The sequence below is a fragment of the Solea senegalensis genome, linkage group LG1, assembly GCF_019176455.1.
Source record: "Solea senegalensis isolate Sse05_10M linkage group LG1, IFAPA_SoseM_1, whole genome shotgun sequence".
NCBI classification, from domain to species: domain Eukaryota; kingdom Metazoa; phylum Chordata; class Actinopteri; order Pleuronectiformes; family Soleidae; genus Solea; species Solea senegalensis.
The window spans coordinates 18,330,016-18,350,402 of NC_058021.1; the positions used below are offsets into that span (position 1 = coordinate 18,330,016).

At 40.6% G+C, this 20,387-nt stretch overlaps 2 protein-coding genes and 1 long non-coding RNA gene across 3 annotated transcripts in view; 1 reads left to right on the forward strand and 2 right to left on the reverse strand.

Moving 5' to 3' along the window:
• Positions 1-891: 891 nt before the first annotated feature.
• Positions 892-12,453, reverse strand: cop1 (COP1 E3 ubiquitin ligase). The gene is made up of 20 exons (XM_044038824.1): positions 11,766-12,453; positions 11,576-11,635; positions 10,296-10,393; positions 9,874-9,938; positions 9,665-9,784; positions 8,157-8,225; positions 7,979-8,038; positions 7,762-7,841; positions 7,368-7,431; positions 6,828-6,942; positions 6,522-6,657; positions 5,709-5,852; positions 5,192-5,300; positions 4,800-4,881; positions 4,567-4,683; positions 4,281-4,398; positions 3,943-4,067; positions 2,877-3,037; positions 2,708-2,752; positions 892-2,033 (listed from the first exon to the last, which is right to left on the reverse strand). Exons 1-20 carry the CDS (start codon positions 12,098-12,100, stop codon positions 2,016-2,018), a joined length of 2,121 nt encoding a protein of 706 aa, XP_043894759.1. The 5' UTR covers positions 12,101-12,453; the 3' UTR covers positions 892-2,015.
• Positions 12,454-15,498: 3,045 nt separating this feature from the next.
• LOC122773462 overlaps positions 15,499-20,387 on the reverse strand; it is a 34,313-nt gene continuing 29,424 nt past the window's right edge. Inside the window, exon 4 of the long non-coding RNA XR_006360892.1 lies at positions 15,499-15,743. This is a non-coding gene — a long non-coding RNA (uncharacterized LOC122773462). The remainder of the gene's footprint in view (positions 15,744-20,387) is intronic.
• The window catches only part of pappa2 (pappalysin 2), a 79,061-nt gene continuing 77,554 nt past the window's right edge, over positions 18,881-20,387 (forward strand). Inside the window, exon 1 of the mRNA XM_044032167.1 lies at positions 18,881-20,198. Coding sequence (XP_043888102.1) covers positions 19,292-20,198 — 907 coding nt within the window. The 5' untranslated portion in view covers positions 18,881-19,291. The remainder of the gene's footprint in view (positions 20,199-20,387) is intronic.

The window sequence follows — 20,387 nt, forward strand, 5'->3', positions numbered from 1 at the left end:
TATTTACACATCTTACATAGCATACAGATATACTGAAAATAAAGAGGGATACTCTGCACAGCCAAAAAAACATGTTCAATTGCAGGAAAAACTAAACTTGGAAAAGATATTACATATTACATTACATGTAATATACATATACATATATTTGTCAAAGCATGATAAATGTTGATGAATTAAACTATAATGTAATGTTGAGAAGCATTTATGGTGTACAAAGAATCCTTAAGGAGTTGGGCATACGCACAACAAATTAGTTAAAAGATTATTTTGTACAATTTTGTTCTTTTGTCTTGTTAAATAAATATTAAACTGAACTAATTAATGATCTCTAAGCCTTAATAATGGACAAAATCAGTGATTAAATGAATTCAAATTGTGAGGTAAATATGAACACATGGAAAAAATAATATTTGGGTGCACACAAACCAAGACTGAATGGGATTCCTTTGAGAGGGCATTTAGAAAAATATTGTTAACTTTATTAAACCCTTCTCTTAAAAAAAAATATTGAGTGGCTATGCAGATGTTGAGCTGTGAAAACATGCAAGTATCCAGCAGCTGACTCCTTTGTTTTACCTATTTTTCATGTCATTAGAGAAAGACGACATCACAGAGATTCCAAAGCGGAAGTCTCTCTCCTGCAGTAATAGGTTTTCACACGACATATTAACAGCCATCAGTGTAAAGACAAACATTCTGTGGCTCTCTGGTGTTTCAGTTATACAGACGTGTTCTGGGAGACTGCAGATTGAACAGATTTACAAGGTCTGAACGGCCCCGCGAGACCAATCACCGACAGTAAACACATAACTCTCGCACAACAACACTCGGGAGGAGGCTAAAAGTGCCAAACCGACCATGTAAAAAATATAACCAAACCAGACAAAATCGTTTCGAAATAATTTATTCAGTTATACAAATACAAAACACCTCTCTCACTCAGTTATCATAAAATAGGCAGGTTCTTGGCCGTGTTTGCCAAATCCCCTCGATGTGTCAACGTGGATCTGCGCTCCCTAGAAACCCAACAGCAATTACAATGTGGCTCTGATGGATTTTTACCAACAGTATATGAAGAGAAACTCCATTGCTACTTAAGAAAATATGATTCTGTGAGGTTTATGTTTTTTTAACCCCGCCCACCCCACTAACAAGCAGCTCACATATGTGGAACGGAAAACAAGTCCAGTTTGATGTAGCACCGTAAATCAATGCTCTCAGTTTATGCAAGACAAAAATTGTGATCACAGACAAAAATCATCTCATTTTGTTCCGACAGCAACATTAAAGACATTTTCCCACAATCCATTGGTGCCTCTCTTACTACACTCTGAAGCCAGAAAATGAACTGACGATACGCTAGACAGAATGAAATTCAAGTCATATTTATTAAAACTGGTTTCTCCCAATCGGAACAACACATAAATACACACAAGGAAGGCGGCGGAGGGGTGGGGGGGGTTGGTGGACGTTGACAAACGAGGGAAAATAGGGAAAGGACGGGGGGTTTAAAAGCTTCACATGAAAACATCATTTTTGCATGTCATTTTGTCTTGTGCTTTGGCCTTTAAAAAAAAAAGGGGGAAAATGCATCACACGAGTAGCGTTTGGCTGGATGTACCCTTTGAGAGCAACAGCTTAATTAAAAAGGTAAAAGTTTTTTGATTTGACCTAAAACCATAAAGAGGTGTTCTATTGTAGGTGATAAACAAACAACAAAATAAGCTTTCTAAAGTCTCTTGTTCCATTTTGTGTGCCCAAGCTCGGTCCTCGCTCTGTTCTGTCGCTGTAAAAATGACTGCGCGCGAACTCCGTATGTGTCCGTATGTCTTTTTGCTGCCGTCCAAAATAGTGTAGCTCATTAAAATAAGATAAAGGTTCGTTTCAGCTCTGTGTCCTACTGTGATTCAGCAGGAAGCCAAAGTTCTCCCTGCGTCCGTCAGACTGATCCTCGAGCAAAACAAACAGAGGCCGAAGGTCGCCCTGTCGCTCCCTGAAGACGCGGTGGACGTTCAGACGAGTTCGAGTACCTGCACGGAGAGGAAACACAGCACCGTTATGTTACCTGTGGGTCCATTAAGATCCGTTTACAGCCGTATTATAGCCATAAAGATTAGTCAAGAGGCAGAAAATCAGTAATGTCTAACCCTAAAAACAGCTGCTAATTTTGTTGATTCAGACACTGTGTTCCATTTGTGCGAATACTTTTACCATTAATAGCACTTCTTCTGTCACAGTGAAACATCTAATGGGTCATAAGATTATTTCTTAGCTTTTAATTAAGATTTGCATTTACGCATTAAAATTTAATTTTACATTTAGAAATGATTTGTTCACCAATTCAATATATTAGATGTTACAATTTTGAATAAATATCTGATTATGATTGACAATATGAGAGGGAACGGTAATTGGTAATGGTAATTATTCTCATTTTCATTTGAATTACATCATTAAAATGATTACTGTGATATTTGTGCAGATCAGTGTGAAACAAAGAGAGTATGGTGCTTATAGGTCAGGACAATATTTAATGTAAAATGGTAATTTGACACACATTTTGACTTAAAGAAATATTGCGCCTCAGGCCGTATTGCGATTTTGATAAAAAAATCTAATTAATTGTCAGCCCTACAACAAATATGCCTGAAAATGTATTGCATCTTTAAAAAAGTCTATTCCCAAATACAAAGTTTGTACAAACCTTGATTGTTCCTTGACTGTTTGCAGCAATCAGCACATTAGACTCCTGAAACAAAAACAAAAATATAAGATTATTACATTTTAAACAGCTGTACATCAGAGACTGTTCGTGAATTCACCAAATCATTAAATGAGAGAATAAGGTGTTAATAATAACAAGGTGAACTCACTCCATCAGGCAGTGCCCTCCAGCACACAGCACTGACAAACTCGTTTGTGTCGTCCTCCTTCTTGTCTTTGTCCAGGACACTCTTCACCGTGTCAAACTTGAAGGTTAACAACGTCTTAGAAAGTCCTTTGTAGTAAAGGTACAGGGAGTTGTTCTCACTGCCTGTAGAAACACACACACACATACACACACAAAAACAAAAACATCAAATGTAACCGCCACACTGGTGTTTCTGTGACAAAAGAAAGAAAGACAATGAGGGGAATGTGGTTATCAGTAAATAAGGTTATTGTGTGGCCAAACTGAGCAGAGATGTCACTGGATATGATACCTAAGACACTGTTTGGCACTCAAAAACTAGTTTCTCCTTACATATTAAAGAAGAATGATGCTCAAAAAAATAATACACTTGATTGTGAAAGATCGTGTCGCATCAGTAAGTCAGTTAAGTGTCAGGTGTGGAAATAGTTTGTGTTTAAGGTGGATAAATGGTTGCACAAGCACATAAAGTGCTTTCTGCTCTGTGCTGTTGTGTTTTTATGCTTTTTTTTTATTTTATGTTTATGGTTAACGGGACGATCGCTTATTCCTAAACCACAACCCATAGAAAAAAAACATCGATTTTACTTCACGGCACACAGGAGTTGTTGATCTACTGCTGTCTCCATCAGTCAAGTTTAAATGCGTAATTGTGTGACTTTTGTGTTTGATGTACTTAACGTTGAAGACACAAACTTAACAAAAACAGGCAGCAGTAGACGAACAGCTCCTGTGTCTGTGAGCTAAAAACGCTGATTTCCGCCTTGGACTTCAACGCAGATGAATGAGCCGTTTACAAACTTCAGTTTCCATTTGAAAAAGGCCGTTAAACAATGAGATAAAACTGAAATATCTCTTAAAATACATGGCATTCATAATTTTCATAATCCCCCCTGTGGTATTTAATCATGTTATTCTGCTGGTGTTGGTCCAGACGACTACATTTCTGGTGTTTGCGACATCCCTGACAATGAGGAGTTTCCGCAGCAACATTTACTTTTGAGTCTTGATTCAAAGTGAATGCTCACCACAGGCGACATAGTCTCCATTAGAAGCCAGGCCGACAAAGTTCTTCTCGTTGATGTGACCCTTGAAGGAGCGCAGACAGTGGGTTTTGTTGACGTTCCACAGCTTCAGCTGACTGTCTGTTGAACTGAGAGTAAAGAAAACACAAACATGTCAAATAAAGTCGTGATGTCATTTCAAGGATAACAATTATCAAAAAGTAAGTATGACATAGTAACAGTGTGTCAGGAATCTAAACAGAAAATAAATAAATATCTAAACATGTACAGGAGATACGATGTATTTTAATGTATTTAAAAAAATTTCCAGACATTGCAATAAAAAGGCAGAAATGACTTACGCAGAGACAATTTCCTCTCCGTTGACAAACTTGGCATAAGACACCGCTTTCCTGTGGCCTTTGAACACCATAATTGGCTGCTTAGTGTTGCGGAGATCGTAGTAGTGGACACAGTGATCTTTGAAGAGGGATTTAAAAAACAACAACATAAGTAATGGTATGTGTTTAAAGGGGACAGGACACACAAAAGCATCATATTATTGCTCTGGAGGAAGACATTTGCTCATCTGGACAAAGTTTTTTTGTCCACACCCGACACTCAACCTCACACTGCTCCTAATCTTACCTGCACAGCCGAAGGCCAGATGATATCTGGAGGTTGGGCTGAATTTAACGCAGCACACGTTGGCCTTGGCCTCGATGCTGGCTACAGAGTTGTCAAGATTAGTCGACCATAACTTCACTGGAAAGAAGGGAAATGAGACACGGGAGAACATTAGGACATTAGTCCCTCGTTTAAAGCGCAGACGAATAAAGAGGCTGGAAACCTGGAATATGATCGAATGTGAATAAATTCACCTTTAGCGTCATCGGAACCAGAGGCTAAGAGCTTGGGGTCCATCAGGTTGAAGTCGACGCTCCAACACCTTTTTTCATGCTCCTGAAATTAAACAGAGGAAACCTTGAAAACCTGTCACTGTTTATTATAATTACCGTTTTATCTGTGATCTTTAGCGTGGTCATTAACTCATTGGCTGCCATTGACTGCTCTGAAAATGACTGGCAGCCAATGTTAAATGTTCTCCTCATATACAGTGTGTTGTACTGGATGATAAAATAAAAGATACCGTCTGCATCTTCCTGTGTCACTAATTGTTCTGCTCCTTAATTTATTTGGAATTTGCATCACAGTTGATGTGCAAAGGCCTTTAGAATCTCTAAATATTGGGGGGGAAAAAAAGGTATCATACCTGATAAACTTTGGATCTCTGGCCAGTGAATCCATCCCACAGGATGACCGTTCCCTCATAGTCACTGCTGGCCAGAAGGTTCTTGTGATAGCTGCTCCAGCTGATACAGCTACGACAAACAACACAGGGGTCAATACAGTGAATCAGCACCGCTAAGGGCTGTAAATGTTTGGTTATCATAAATAGCTCTCATTGCTTTTGTCACTCTATGAAATCATCAATCAACCAGAAGTAGTGGAACTGCATGAAGAAGAAACAAGAGAAGGTCCAACTACGATCCTTTCCCCTTTAATGATTAATGAGTGATCAATGTAAGAACAGAGACTGTGATCTTTGACTTTAAAAATACTAGTTTACACATCACGGCTCAGAATAAAATCCATTCACTGTCTTTCTTTATAAACAGAGACTATGAACACATTCAGACAGCTGTTTGGTTGTTAATAAGTTACTCCACACTCACAAAGGACCCAACTATTCATCTAGTACGCATTTGTTATTTCAAATTCCTCCTTACCTGATTTTGGAATTACAGGTCATTTCGTTGACAGGGTAGTGGATGTCCACTGCGTCCTGGATCACAGTGCCGTACTCAAACACCTTGATCTTCTTGGTCACACCAGCGATGGCAAAGTAGTCACAGTCACGGTCAAACTCAATACTGAGAGAGAAGTGAGAACAAACATAGTCAACACTTGACACTCAAATAAAAATAATAGATTATGTAAAGAGTGAAAACATTATGCGAGAAACCATGAGGTTGTAGGCTCACTCAGGTATGTATTTTGTCCCTGTTAACTAACAAATTAATTAAAAAAATTTTTTTTTAATTCAGTATTTAAAAGGCAGAAAAATAATAATTCAAGAGGTCTGTGTTCTTAAGAAACATGAAAGATGAGAACCAATATCAATATGATTATTAACCTGATTAATTGAAATTATGTAGGCCTACATGGAAAATGTACAATAGTCAAGGACGTAAAGTAATAATTTAGAGCAGTATTTCCCATGCTATCTATAAGTGAAACCACGTTTTAAAGATGACCAACGATTGTGACCAACGACAATATAAATTGTGATGATAGCAAATTTGTGCATAATTTACAGCCATATCTGTAATATACTATAGTTTTGAATTAGCAAATGAATAATTTCCCAGAGATGTTTAGTAAATTCATTAAAACACATGTTACTGATGTATCAATCTTAATGAAAAGGTTAAAAGAAATGGTGCAAATTTGCAGACCCAAAAAACATCCATCTGTGGGTCAAAACCCAGTCTTAGGGAATCACTGATTGAGTAATAATTGTGAGTTATATTTTAACATACCTGGAGACAATACTGGAGCCGTTGTAGAGGTCACTAGCGTAGGAGAGAGTCGCCAGCGGCCGAACAGAGTTGTAGCGCGTGAACTTGGACAAACACTCCATGAAATCATCGAGTTGGTTCAAGTTCCTGCCTTCATCTGAAATTAACACAAACACATGTATAAGGATACAATACAAAATACTTTTATTAACGGCACGTGTGATGTATTAATCTGTGAGTGTTGATTTGTTTTCTTTTTTTTAAATTTGCCAACCATGAGGCCAGCATGAAAACTCTTGAGAACCACCGCTCTGTGAGATCCAGTACCTGTGATGCGTGACATTTTGTTGGAGAAGTAGCACTGCTCTAGATCCTCAAAATGAGCCGTCAGCCTCTTTCTTCTTGACGCCAGTGTGCTGTTGTACCAGGTCTGTCGTTTTCCCTGAGAAAAATAAACAAATGATTCAATAAACACAGTGGTCAAGAGAGCAGTCAAATCATGTAAACATTAATTTTGTTATACTCTATTAGTGTTAAATTAAAGAGAGAGGATTAATTGGTCCACTATTGAGGTTTTAGAAACTCTAATTAACTCTTCTCAACATTTTCTGATGTTCTTAAATGCCTCGTTTCATCCACAAACAAAAATGATTCAGTTGTTATGATTTCTTTGTTATATGGAACAAACAAACCAGAATATTCACATTTAAGAAGTTGAACAAAATCAGAAAGCCTGTTTTAATTATTTACAAAAACACTTTTTTTTTTTTTTTTAGAAGTCAGTGACAGACTTTTTCCTACTACTTCTTTTAAACAAAACCAATTTGATGCCCAGACAGTGACAAAAACCATGAACAAAAGTAATACCTGGGGTGTTCCACCAAATCCTGGAGGCTGGCTGTAGTCTGGTGGATCAATAATACTACTACAGCTGTTCAAAAACACAAACACAGAAAGAATATAAGACACAATATACAATGATGCTCTGATATGTTCACTCTGATATGCAAGAGTGTGTGTGTGTGTGTATGATCTGATGTATTAAATCCAAGTTACTGCTTCATGAAAAGTAGTCGTAATCAAACAAAAAAGGCAAAACATCGTCACAGTGAGCTCATATCTGTGCAGGGGGGGGAGTTTATATTTTAATTTCCAAAAGGAATTGGATGTGGTTATTAATACTGTGTAGATGAGGATGATGATAAAGGAGTAATTTCCTTTACAGAGGGAATTATTTGTCGGCACAGTGTTCGGCAGGTACCTGGGCGCTGGTGAGGGAGCTTCGACGTTAGGTACCGTGCACTCTGCCTCCATCATTGGAGAATACAGTCCGCTCATTTCCTGGAGAACAACACAGATATAAACACATTTATCTGTCTGCAAGTAACACGATGAGTGGATTCAGTTGTCGCCATTTCACAATATGTAATGTGGCACCATACAATAATGCTTTACTGTCCCTTTAACTGGTTCTTTACCTCAACACGCTTAATGTCGTCTTCAAGAAAGTTGAGCTCTTTCTGCAGCTGCTCCAGTTGCTGTTGACAGAGCCAGAAACACATTGTCTTACGTGCAACTTAAATTTTAAAAGGTTGAATTTTCTGTAGCACTTTTATATTTTCACAAGCTTTTATATTATGCATTTAAAAAAAACACCTCTCTCTTGTTTCTTCTGGCTTCTTTAAGGAACTCCATGAGGATCTGTCTCTGAGCTGCTTGAGATTCCTAAAAAGAGTCACAGAACATTTGCTTTTACCACCAATGAGACAAGAAGATGGTAATTCTTTGTTGTCAGAGATCCACAAACGATATGTAGAAGTGGACACTTGCAGTTTTTAAGAAATTTAAAAAGGAGCACAAATGCACTGGAGATAGTGACACACAATCAGCCCTGAGAACATGGGTGACTAAAAATGATTTTAGCCTCATAACAAAAGGTTCAACCAAATAAAATGTAAATCTGCTTAAGTTTATGCTACGGTCAGAATACGATGATCACTGTATCTTGCGGTTAGGCAGCAGGAATTTTTTTATGCCACAGTTTGATACAAATGTGTCAGTTGGGTAAATCTGGACGAATTATGCAATTTAAATCATGGGGGTATGTTTAATAATAATTTACATAATTTAAGCCGTACCATTTGCAGCATAACAAAAAACAAGACAGAAAATTGACTGATGCACAAAAAAATCTTATCCTATTAAAATCGTGGAACTATGCATATCTATGTGGAACTATGCATATCTATGCGGAACTATCCGTGACTTAATAGTATGAGGCTGAAGACATTAGAAGACATGAGGTTTGTGACATGCTGCATTGATCATGTTTCTAGTTCAAGAGCATGCAGTTAATTCTGTCGTTGAAGCAAGTTGGTTTGAAAACTGCAAAGGTTGCGACAACAGTCGCTACTTCTCTTTTCCTGCAACTTGTTTTAATACTGCACAGACTGACAAAAACAAGATAAAAAAAAGAGGATGTGTCCAGCTATCTGAGAGAGAGACGGAGATGTGTACCAGGTTTTTACTTCATTAACTGTGTCAGTGTGAACCAGTGAACAAACGAACGCACACACACACACACACACACACACACACACACACACACACACACAGTAAAGCGTTTCTGGATAATCGTATTCATATGACTCCGAATCTGCCTGCATTAAAAAAAAAACAAACAGTGGCATGTTAAAGTGTACTGCATCGACAATGACCACATTCATTGTTATGGTAATGAATGACTAAATCAACTCCTCAGACTGTATAGAAGCTAATTATATACCTGCTCTCGTGCTGAAAAAAAAACGAATGCAGATGTAGCACAGAGGTAAATATCATGGCTCCATGTGTCACAATTCTTCCATTTGTATTAATTAATGATATGTAAATTCATCTGATTATTTAACTGTGGATCATTAAACGAAGAGTATGTAATTTCTGTCACTAAAAACAATAACAGAAGACCTAGTTTGATGATGTCGGGGAGCAGTGTGGGATCATGGGAATTGTCTTGTTGCCTCACTTGGTTCTCTTACGCGTTTGCTCTGGATGGGAAGAGCTTTGACAGCAGGGCTGGGTATCACAAAGTACCTCCCAGGTGGAAGTTACCTGGCTGAAGTACACATAAATGTGAGGGAGAGTCCCTTCATCCACTTACTCACCGCCTCCAGCTGCTTTTTCTTCTGAACCAGGAGCTCCAGCATCAGATTAACGTTTGCCAAGTCCAAGTTCTCCTGGTCAGGACTCAAGACATCCTGGACAGCATTCCACCTGGAGCCATTCTGAGAGTCAAAGACACTAATCAGTAACAAATAAAAGGAAATGAATAGAGTAGGAGAATGAAACGAGTTATGCGAGTGCTGCGACTTACAGGATGATCTAATTTTAGTCTCTTCTCCTCCAACCGTTGTTTCTGCTTCAGGATCAGTTCATTGACTGGAACACAGTGGGAAGGGATGGAGTTAATGGTGGGAAGAAAGTAAATGAGAGGTGGAAGAGCTCCGTAAGTAATTTAGGCAGATAAGATGTTGTGATGTGACAACTTGTTGGATACAAATGATGAGCCACCATTAAAAAGCTACAGTGGGCAGGATCACACAGAAATAGGGATGCCACTATAAGCACTACATAATGTCGGCCATAGTAAAATCAAATGAATGTTTTCAGGATGATTTGATTAGAACATATTTTGGCTGTGTGACATGAGACAAAACAGTTACGTTGCTGACTTTTTCTTGGTGAAAGCAGGACAGTTTACACAAATTTCCCAGTCCTAGGAATTATAATACCTACCGAGAAAGTTTGGATAAAGCTGATCTACATTATCCACAATATAGTTACACTTGGGACATCTGTTGCTGTCCTCAAGGCTCTGACGGATGCACCTGTAACTGTGGGGAAAAAGAGAAAGAACTGAATTGAACAGAGGAAACAAGTGAAACCTGAGGACAGGAGAACTGAGTTGTAAGAAAAACAGCAGTAGCATGTGTAAATGATGCACAGGCTGGTTTGTTGTTGGTTCCTTTAAAAAGCCAAGATTGATTTAAGAGCTCCAAAAAAGAATGTTATCCAAACACTTTGGGCCTTATATGTTTACTATTCTTATGATGATTCAGCCATTATATAAACATTACAAACATTAATACATTTCTTGCTAATTATCCACACTTGTATGGATCATGCTTTAGTTGAAAAATGTAGGTTAAGGGAGTGTATAGAGCACCAGTCGTCATGTGACAGTTCGTTGGCAAAGCTCCTGCAAAATGAACTGCACCATTGCCGACTTAGAGTTCACTGTGCACTTACAATCCACGTACTGAGCAATACATCACAGAACCTGGCAGACTGAATATATCAGACCTTGCAATACCCCTGGGTGATTTTCACAGATATGGAAAAAGCTGGAGCAGACATTACAACATTTTCAACTCACTGATAAACATTTACCTCATTATACATCACAATACATCACAATAAAAGCATGTAAAATAATAAACAAGATATTTAAGCATGCTTTACGTGTAAGTACTTAACATAGGTGTAAAAATTACAGCTGGAAGAGGAGGCTGCGAATCTAGAGGCAAACTTCATATACGTCTACTGTATATTGCGCTTGTTTTGAGTGTTTTTTTTATAGCAGTGATCCAGTTCTGTTGGCCTCGGGATCTTTGGTGATCTGGTAAAATGTTCTCCCATTAGCTCATCCCCAACCACCTTAGCTTCCAGGTGCACAACAGTTATCCACACATGTTCACTTTTTTAGGAATACAGCTGGTGAGTTGTCTGACATATTGTCTGGTATATGCCAGTCTATGGATGTGAAAGGTGCTGGTTCATGCTAAAATGGAGTTGCTTTGATTGCATGGTGCCAGTTACGAGAGCCCTATAAGAAACTGAGCAGTGTTGGCGGATGTTTTTGCTCTCTCTAGTGGTTTTTAAGGGGCTTGACAGATGGAGATGAAAGTTAGGGCCTCCTCCATCCTCTCCTGAAAGAACCTCTGACAAACATGTTTGTGACATCTCTGGCACATCACGTTCATCATCAGTTGCAGGGAAAACATTGATCCACTTACCAGAAACTGTGTCCACACTTTGTCATGTACGCCTCTTCTATCATTTCGAAGCAAATGGGACTGGAAAAAAGCAGATTAACAACAGTGTTAAATGAAAAAAAATACTCCCAAAACCCGACACATTCACATTACAGTTAATTTTTAACGGTGACAGAAAGGAAAATGCATCTGAGTGTGTTTGAAAACTAACCAGACAAAATCGTTGCTTTTATCTTCGTACGAGTTCAGCAGGCCGTTGTGTAAAGGTGCTTGATGGAGGGATTTCTTTCTGCTGCCCGAGGACGTAGAGGGTCTGCCCAGGGAAGCAAACCCGCCCCGGGACGACGGCACGGCGGCCAAACTTGGCACCGACGACAAGCCACCGTCGCCGGCTGCTGCAAGGGTCCGGCTGGGTACAACATTCCCCGAATTGTTCCCATTACTTGTGACGGCGTTGCTGCCCCCAGCGCCTCCCGTGCTGCTGCTGCTTGTGCTTGGCACAGAACTCGCCCCGCCAGCGCTTTGCTGTGACCGGTTGCTTGACATCACGCGAGGCCGACAAGAAACCCCGAAATCCGCTGCGTTGTTGTTGCTCAAAGCATCCGGACGGGTTGGCCGTTTTTAACAGGTCGATGAGCTAGCTGGCTCGCTTGTGTGCTAGCATCCTGGGAGAACGCAACGGCGCCCGAACGTCCAGTTTTTAAACGTGCCCGCAGCAGTCTGCCTCACTCCCGCCACTGACGGCGCACAAGGACAGAAGTGTGCGTGTTACCGGAAAAATGCAAACAAATACGAACACAAGAGCTAACAACAGCCACAACTACGCTGTTCAGGAGATTAGCCGACTAGCTACTGTTAGCCACAGGCAGGAATCGCTTGAGCTTCCTCGATTATCCAGTGTTGCTCTTCTTGACTTTCGGTTACCGCCCTCTAGCGAGATGGAGTTGAACTATATGTTTGCCACTTTCACCCGCAGGGGCGGCCCTAGACATTTTGAATTTTGATTTGTCACATGATAACAACAAATCTTATCTGTGCTGAATCAGAACTTTGACTTTTAATGTCTTAAATAATCAAACTGGATAATATAATTGTGACACTAAATGCTTATTTTGAGGATATTTAAATATGTCAACTTTTTTCTTCTCAGCTTTCAACCACATCACATGGTCTATGTATAGTATTAAAGACATTATTGAGATATGGGTGAACAACACCAAATCAAATATAGCGATATATATTCCAGGGAAATTTCAAGAGACTTCAAAGGCCCCAGGCAAAAGGAACACAGGGGGGGCCCTGCTAATTGCCCGTTTTGCAATGCCCCATGTTCCTGTCCACATTTAAAACATTTAAATTTAAGCCAAAACATTTAATGTAGAAACGTTTTGATGCAAGTTTTATTTATTTATTTTTTCGTTCATATTAATACACAAAATACTGTTTTGATTAGGGTATAAACTGGAGGTTTATATTCTATTATATTCTATTCTGCTTTTCAAGAGTCACTATCATATTTAATCGTGAAAAGTAAGAATAAATGCTAGGAATCAGTTATGTTGTATAATATCAATATCCAGTTTATAACAATATAATGGTTAAATGACTTTAAAAGGACAAGTTCCTGTAAAAGAAAAAAAGTTTAACCTTTAATGCCAAACATTATATTGGCGATCTAATGCCCCATAAATCTCATTTCAGTTTGTCATAAAGTTGCCTCCTCGCGTTGATTGTGTTTTTCTCTGCAGATGATGTTACATTTACACCTAAACAAAAAACTAAACAAAAAAACATCACATCCATGAAGTTGAAGTGAGGATCTGCGCCAAGACAAACATGTCATTCAAACATCCACCTGCAGCTTTGCAAATAAAACTTTGGGGAGCTCTAACATATTCATGCTCACAGTTTATCCAGCGCCACTACTTGATTTTCCATTTTTACCTCCACGTGAGCAAACAAGGGGTCCTCCACGCTAAGCACGCACAACGTGGATTTTCCCCATGTTTTTGTTTGCGGAAGAAGTTTTTATATGTGTCATTATGGAGATCCGCTATGGGATGTGAAGCGAGGTTGTCAGCGAGAGGAAAATTACTGGACACATTGACGACGGATGGATTGATTTCGCCCTCCCCCCCGACCAAGGACCACCGTGTAAAAATGTCTCTCTCTGTGCTGCACGGGTCAGACATGTTTAATTTAATGTGACTCAAAATACACTTGAAAATACAAGAATACTCTACATTTATGTAAAATGTCTGTCCAACTGCATTGAGAGATCATTGTGTCATTTAGGAGGGTTCAGTGGCAGAAAACACGGCTACTTTTAACTTTTTACTATGGTTTATTTGTTATTCTTGAATATGTTGCTACACTGATTATGTGTGCAAAATACCACATAGAGCCTTGGTCTTGACTGGCACTGCTAACAATGCCTTGTCCAAGATACATTGTAGCAGGAATGCGATGAACTTAAAAATGAAAGTTTTTTGGGGTTTCCTCATTTCAAAATAAGGCTTTTAGGCTACGATCGGCAAGGGCCTTGCTTTACAGAGGCCACCATCTTGAGGCCTTGTGTTTCTATGGTAGCCTGGGTGGACGTGTGTTTTGCAAGAATAGTGCCGCCCACCTTAATCTGATCGATAAACCAATGAAAAAGAAGGATTCAAGTGCAGAGAGAGAGAGTAAGAGAAGAGTTGTTTACATCCTTTCTGGTGTGAGAAGGCCACTGTAGTTCCCCTTGGAAGAGGGAGGAGTCAGCAGAGGTTGTTCTTTGAATATGTTTTTTTTAAAGTTATATGAACAACATAGAAAATAGATCATAGTGAACAACATCGGGCAATCAGACTTTATTTCTATAGCACCTTTCAGTGCAACGCAACTAGCACTTTTCCATTATACAGTTCTAGCACGACTTGACTTGGCTCAACTCTACTTGTTTATATTGCTTTTCCGTTAGTGATAGTACCTGATACCTGGTGCTTTAACCTTGTGCTACCAAGGTTCCAAGTGAGGTGAGCTGATACTAAAGGCTGACGTCAGGAGACTGCTGTCCACTGATTGGTCAGAGAGTGTCGGCATCAAATTGAACAATGCCGAACTGGAGATCAGTTAAAAAGACTCAGAAATCCTGCAAAGAAAATGTCTCAAATCTCAATATTTAACAGAGGAGTCTGTTAACCCCCCAACCAACACTTAAGAGTAACAAATACTAAATGTAAAATGGAAGTAAGGGGAGAATTGGAAATTATTTATCAATCAGTCCCAAAGGAAAAGACAAAAAAATATGTCAAGAACAAAAGAAAAATACATATGCACATTTAAGTATTTTATATTTTTCCTTTTAAATCGTTAAATGCACAGCAACAGCTGACTGACTATAAGTGCCTTTGAGAGAAACACCTGTACTATTGTATATATGAACATCAGCCTGGATTTTTCTCCAGGTCGGATACACGTGTGTGTGTATCAGCAATGTTGTTGCATGGGAGGTGAGGTGAGTGAGCAGCCGAGAGGTAAAGGTAATAATGAGGGTGTGCGGAGACATGGGTGAGTGAGTGAGTGAGTGAGTGAGTGAGTGAATGTGGGAGGAAAAGTGGGTGTGAAAGACAGAGTGCGGGAGTAGAAGGGAAGACAGAGTGCGGGCCTCAGGGTCAGTGAGGTCAAGACCGACAAGCTCAGATGAAGGATAATCTGTGGAGGTTCCTTACAGTGGGGGGTGAGGCCCGGTAAAGCACACCCATTCAGACTCTCGCTCTCTCCCTCACTCACTCCACACCCCCAAAATCGCTCCGCTCTCTTCTTCTCTTTCTCCTCTGTCTCTTCTCCTTCATCCTCCCTCTCCCTCTCCCTCCTGGTTTTTTTTGTTGCTTTCACTTAAAATCCACCCCTCCCTCCTCTTTCTCATTTTTTTTTTCCCCCCACATACACACACACACCACCAACACAGTTGCAGCTGGATTTCAAAGGGCACTTTGCCAGCAGAAAAAGCTGAATGTTTAGCAGGCAGATCCCCTTAGTAAGGCAGGCTGGGATTGTGGAATTCCTGCCTCCCACTCTTTAGGAACTTTTCTTTTTTTTTGCCCCTTCGGGGGCCCCTGCCGTAACTGCCAGTAGCCTCCTCTTTCTCCTCCTCTTCCTCCATCTCCATCTTCAGCCTCAAGCCAGAGCCCTGTTTGCAAAGTTGAGTCTGACAAAAAAAAAAACAGAATATGGAGAAGCAAATGGAGCGTGTTAAAGAACACCAGATTCGTCAGGTGTCAGGTGACAGAATATTGCAGCTGTGATTTTTGTGTCTTTAAGGACACTTCTGAGGGCCTGAAAATGCCTAAAAACGCACAAAACATGTGAAAATTCTGATCTGACGTTGTTTTTTTCCCCCCAAAAAAACCTGCAGAATCCATCGGATCACGCTCAAACTCACTCCCATGAAGCGTATTTTAATCGGCCCAACAGTTTGCCATGCAGACACGGTTATAGCGCCACCTTCTGGCAACAGGACACTCACCTCATACGACAACACCATTCAAATTTCTGTAAAAATGTCACTTTTATCAACCGCACTTAAATGACACATGTTCACTAATTGTTGTATTGTATTTAGTGTCATGTGGTTGGAATGCTTTTGTAAATAAATATGTCATCTGCCAATTCTGACTAAAATTGGCATATTTACATGTGTATTGTGCTTTGTCCCCTTTAAATAAACATCAAATAATATAATTAAATAAATTGTACCAGTATAAGTAAAAGCGGTATTGTTGTTGTTCACAGTAAACATGTGGGTTTTTACAGTGAATTTAATGTTGAAAAGTAAGTAAGTGCTGGTTTTGCTGAATAAATAAATACATAGGTGTCATTATTAAGATGTTTAAAGAGTGAGAAAGAATATAATAATAATACAGCCATCACATCAGTCGCTGAATGGAGTTAAAGGTACAGTATGTTGCAATTAGCAACGTCCCTCACCTCACCTTCCTCCTTTCAAGCACATATAGGAGAAACTGTGGTATTGCTATTAATGATAGTCTGCTGTTTATTGGATGCAGTATTTGGAGAGTCACTTTATTCTGGATTATAAAATCTAGCAGTATTTCTTCACTGTTCAAAAAAAGAAAGAAAAAGACAGTGGAACAAACTTCGTCACACCTTGGAAAAGTTAGTCTGATAAAAACAAAAAAATATAGTCCGTGTGTTTGGTTCAGTTTTGGGAAACTTTTCGATCAGTTTCCATCCACAGATGGAGCAACATCTATGATGTGGCTGAAAGCCTCAGAAAAAACATCTTCCTTTTAATCATAGAGCATGAAACTTTAATATTTTGTGTGCGTTTAGATGTACGATTTCCCCCATTTTACCTCTTTATTGTTTCTGTATGTACACTGAATAAAATAAAAACCAATGAGCACAGAAAAATAAAAAATAAACCATCTGGTGTTTCTTTTTCCACCCTGACTTGTAGAAATATTATATAACATCCGCCCATATGTTTCTCCTGACATCTCCACTGCTCCTCTTCCTCCCTGTCTCACCTGATACTTCCTTCTCTCTCATCCTTTTCAGCCCGTGTCTCATGCTGCCTCTCTTCTCTCGCTCTCTCTCTCTCACACACACACACAAAGGTAGCATATTTTGGATGACATAAAGCTTACAAAAAATAAAAGAAAAACCGCTCTTTTTCATGTGTGAGGCAGATGTTTTGCCTGTCCGTGCTGCACCACTAAAGAGAGCCAGAGCATGAGTGAGTGAGATAGATAGATTGGGGGGAGAGAAAGGCGAAAAGGGAGGGAGAGGGTTATTCAAACCTCACCTCCTTCACCACTTTGTGTGTGTTCTTGTATTTTTTTGTTACCCCTTTTGGACCCTTTTTTTCTGGCATAAACACTGACCTTGTCAGGACGATTAGGAGTCCTCATGGAGACCAAAACCTGGTCTTAATGAGGCAGATGTTTAGGGGTAAGATTTGATTTGTGGCTAGGTTAAGGTTGGACATTTGTTTATGGTTAAGGTTAGGGACAAGGCTTTGTTTAAGCTGTCCAAAGTGTCCAGATGAATGGAGGACAATGCAGGGACGAATAGCTGCACAAACCTGTGTGTGTGTGTGTGTGTGGAGATCAAACAAACTCATGTTACTGAAGTATGAGCAAACACCTGTCCACAACAATCAGTCATGTGTACTATTTTATATTCAAGTGACAGAAATAATTGTAATAAAACAAAAAATATTTACACCATGAACGCCGACGTCAGGTGTCTCCACAGGGAAGGAAGATGAAGAAGTGCATTGGCACAGGATTATTCCACAGATTTACACAAACAGATACAAGAATAGAAACAAGTATTGTGATGTCTGCAGAATACTCGCAGAGTTGTATAAACTTTTATTATTACATCCATTTATTATTAATTAATTATGATATAAAGACTCTGGGGTGGGTGGATGAGGTGAGGACAGAAATAGTAAATACATGATACTTTACACACACACACACACCGGATCTCCACTACCATCACCACTACGCTTCCCCTACCGGTGATGTCAGGGCGGGCAGGGGCTCTCTGGACTCAGGAGAATAAGAAAGAAGAGAGAGAGAGAGAGTGAGAGAGAGAGAGAGAGAGAGAGAGAGATGGAGGAGTGAATGGAGGAGGATATTACAACCAGTGCATGGACCGGTGCAGAGAAGAAATAGCAACTCACTCTCTGAAGCTCCCAGACGCACAACAATTCCAAGAGGAGCCGACATTACACGGATTCCGGACATTGATGGACTGCTATTTTTTCTTCTTCTTCCAAAAATACACAATAATAATTCCTATTCTTCTTCAAAACAAGCTTCTTGCTCAACAAGTAAGGTCACTGTTTTAGAGCTGGCACTGTGCCCTGCACTTGATTCTGCCTCTGGAGATGACTTTTTTTTTATTATTATCACTCTGATTCACCTTGCAGCCACGTTTTGGGACAGGACGCATTAATGGTGCCGCAGTGGTCAGGTAAAAAAAACAAGAAACGAGAGGCTTTGGGGAGCAACAAAGGTTTAATAACGCAGAACCTCAAGAAGGGAAAGGACATCCACACCTTCCATCGCTGATATTGATTTCAAATCTTTTTAATCACCGGTGGGATTTTACCCTCACCGTTTGCGCTTGTGTGCTACAAAATTAGACTTGAATTAAAACAGACTATCAAATATTACCAGGATCAAAGTGCCAGAGGCTACAAACATGAATGGGAGAGAAGCAGAGCTCTGCTTCTAAAGATCCGCGCAAAGTGCGAGAGAGAGAGAGAGAGAGAGAGAGAGAGAGAGAGAGAGAGAGAGCCACTGCAGCTGCGCCAACAAAAGACTTGGGCTCACTTTAAAGTGTTTTCTGTGATTCGATTCTGACATTCTTCCTCACTCCTCCTGAATATAACACACCAAATATAATCCGACATTTACGCACAGTTACGCACGAAGCCCATGTGTGAGACCCTCCAGGATGCACTGATGCTTAAGATTAGGTTATTTCACTCATGATTTTGGGCGAGTAAATTAACTGTAAATCTCCAAAAACGCAAGAGCAGTTATTCTTTTTTACTGCATGTAAATACATCGGATGATCACACAGTCTGCTGGGAAACCTCTTGCTGCTGAGTTGGAAAATAGAGGCACATTCTTCAAAGAGTGACATTATTTTTCCTTTTTTTATTCAATATAAATACAAATAAAACGTGTATACAGGCTATACATTAGTATAACAATGTTATTGATCAGACTACTGGCTGTCTTCCTCGTCCTCATTACGAACACGTGGCTGCTCAGCCCGGTTCGCTCCAACGCGCTCAGTCGCTACAAACGCGCCATGGCACAGCGGGCGGACCATGAGATCTCCAGGCTAGGAGGTGAACCCTGCACCGTCGCCGGGGTCTGGAGGTCCCGGCGGCAGCCCCGCTCCCTCTCCCCGTCACAACATCGCCCTCCAGCGGCCCATCCGAGGACGCACACGACGAGCCTGCGAGAGCTGTACACTGTGAAGATCGCTGCTGCGGTCTGTGCAGGAGGGTGCGGGGGTGACGACGCCGGGCACCGCCGGGTCCAGGAGAAGGCAGGCTGGAGCGACGCGGAGGACGGAATTGTGACGTTGCATCAGAAACGCTCCACAAGTGACAGCGGAGGCGCAAGTCATGTCAGCGAGGACGCGGGCAGATCCGCGCGTAAAGACGCCGGGCAGAGCGCGTCCTCCTCGGCCAGCGCGCCATCACCACTCGGCTCCAGACTTGCGCGCAGCGTCGACACCAAGTTTCCAAAAGAGGAAGAGGGCAACTCCAGCTGGCAGAAAGTTTTCCACGACAGCGTAACAGATTCCAGAGGACTCCAGGTTCTCCACAAACTGCAGCGGGGAGATGCAGCGACCGTGGAGGACGACTATTCCGGGGAGATGGAAGAGGCAGACCCGCCGGCGAGCCTGCCCGTCGGCGGCTCCTCAACGTGGGGGAGCCCAGTGCCCCGGGTGCCCCCTTCATGGATGACCGCCCTCTACTTCAGCGGTCGTAGGGAGTTGTTGAAGCTGAAGCCGGCGGTTACAGTGGAGCTGCCGAGGGCCAAATTCAGCCTGGAGCTGTGGGTGAATCCTGAAGGAGGGCAGAGCAACCCTGCAGTCATAGCAGGTGGGTGTAAACTATACTCACACATTTGTAGGTGGTGGAGCTAATAAGTTCACCTTCTGCCTAAAATAGTAAACTCAACGTGCTTCAACACAGACGGTTAAACTCGGGATAAATTATCTTGTCAAGCAAGTTTCAGATTAAACTGAATATTGTTTTTGAATAGATTATAGATGTTTTCCTTATCTAAGC

Excerpts from the sequence above, each read along its gene's own strand:
- cop1 (XM_044038824.1), bottom strand. The coding sequence starts at position 12,100 with ATGTCAAGCAACCGGTCACAGCAAAGCGCTGGCGGGGCGAGTTCTGTG. Across the intron at positions 4,882-5,191 it reads AGAGATCCAAAGTTTATCAG|GAGCATGAAAAAAGGTGTTG; the intron begins GTATGATACCTT and ends GTTTAATTTCAG. Across the intron at positions 4,684-4,799 it reads TGGTTCCGATGACGCTAAAG|TGAAGTTATGGTCGACTAAT; the intron begins GTGAATTTATTC and ends CCTTCTTTCCAG.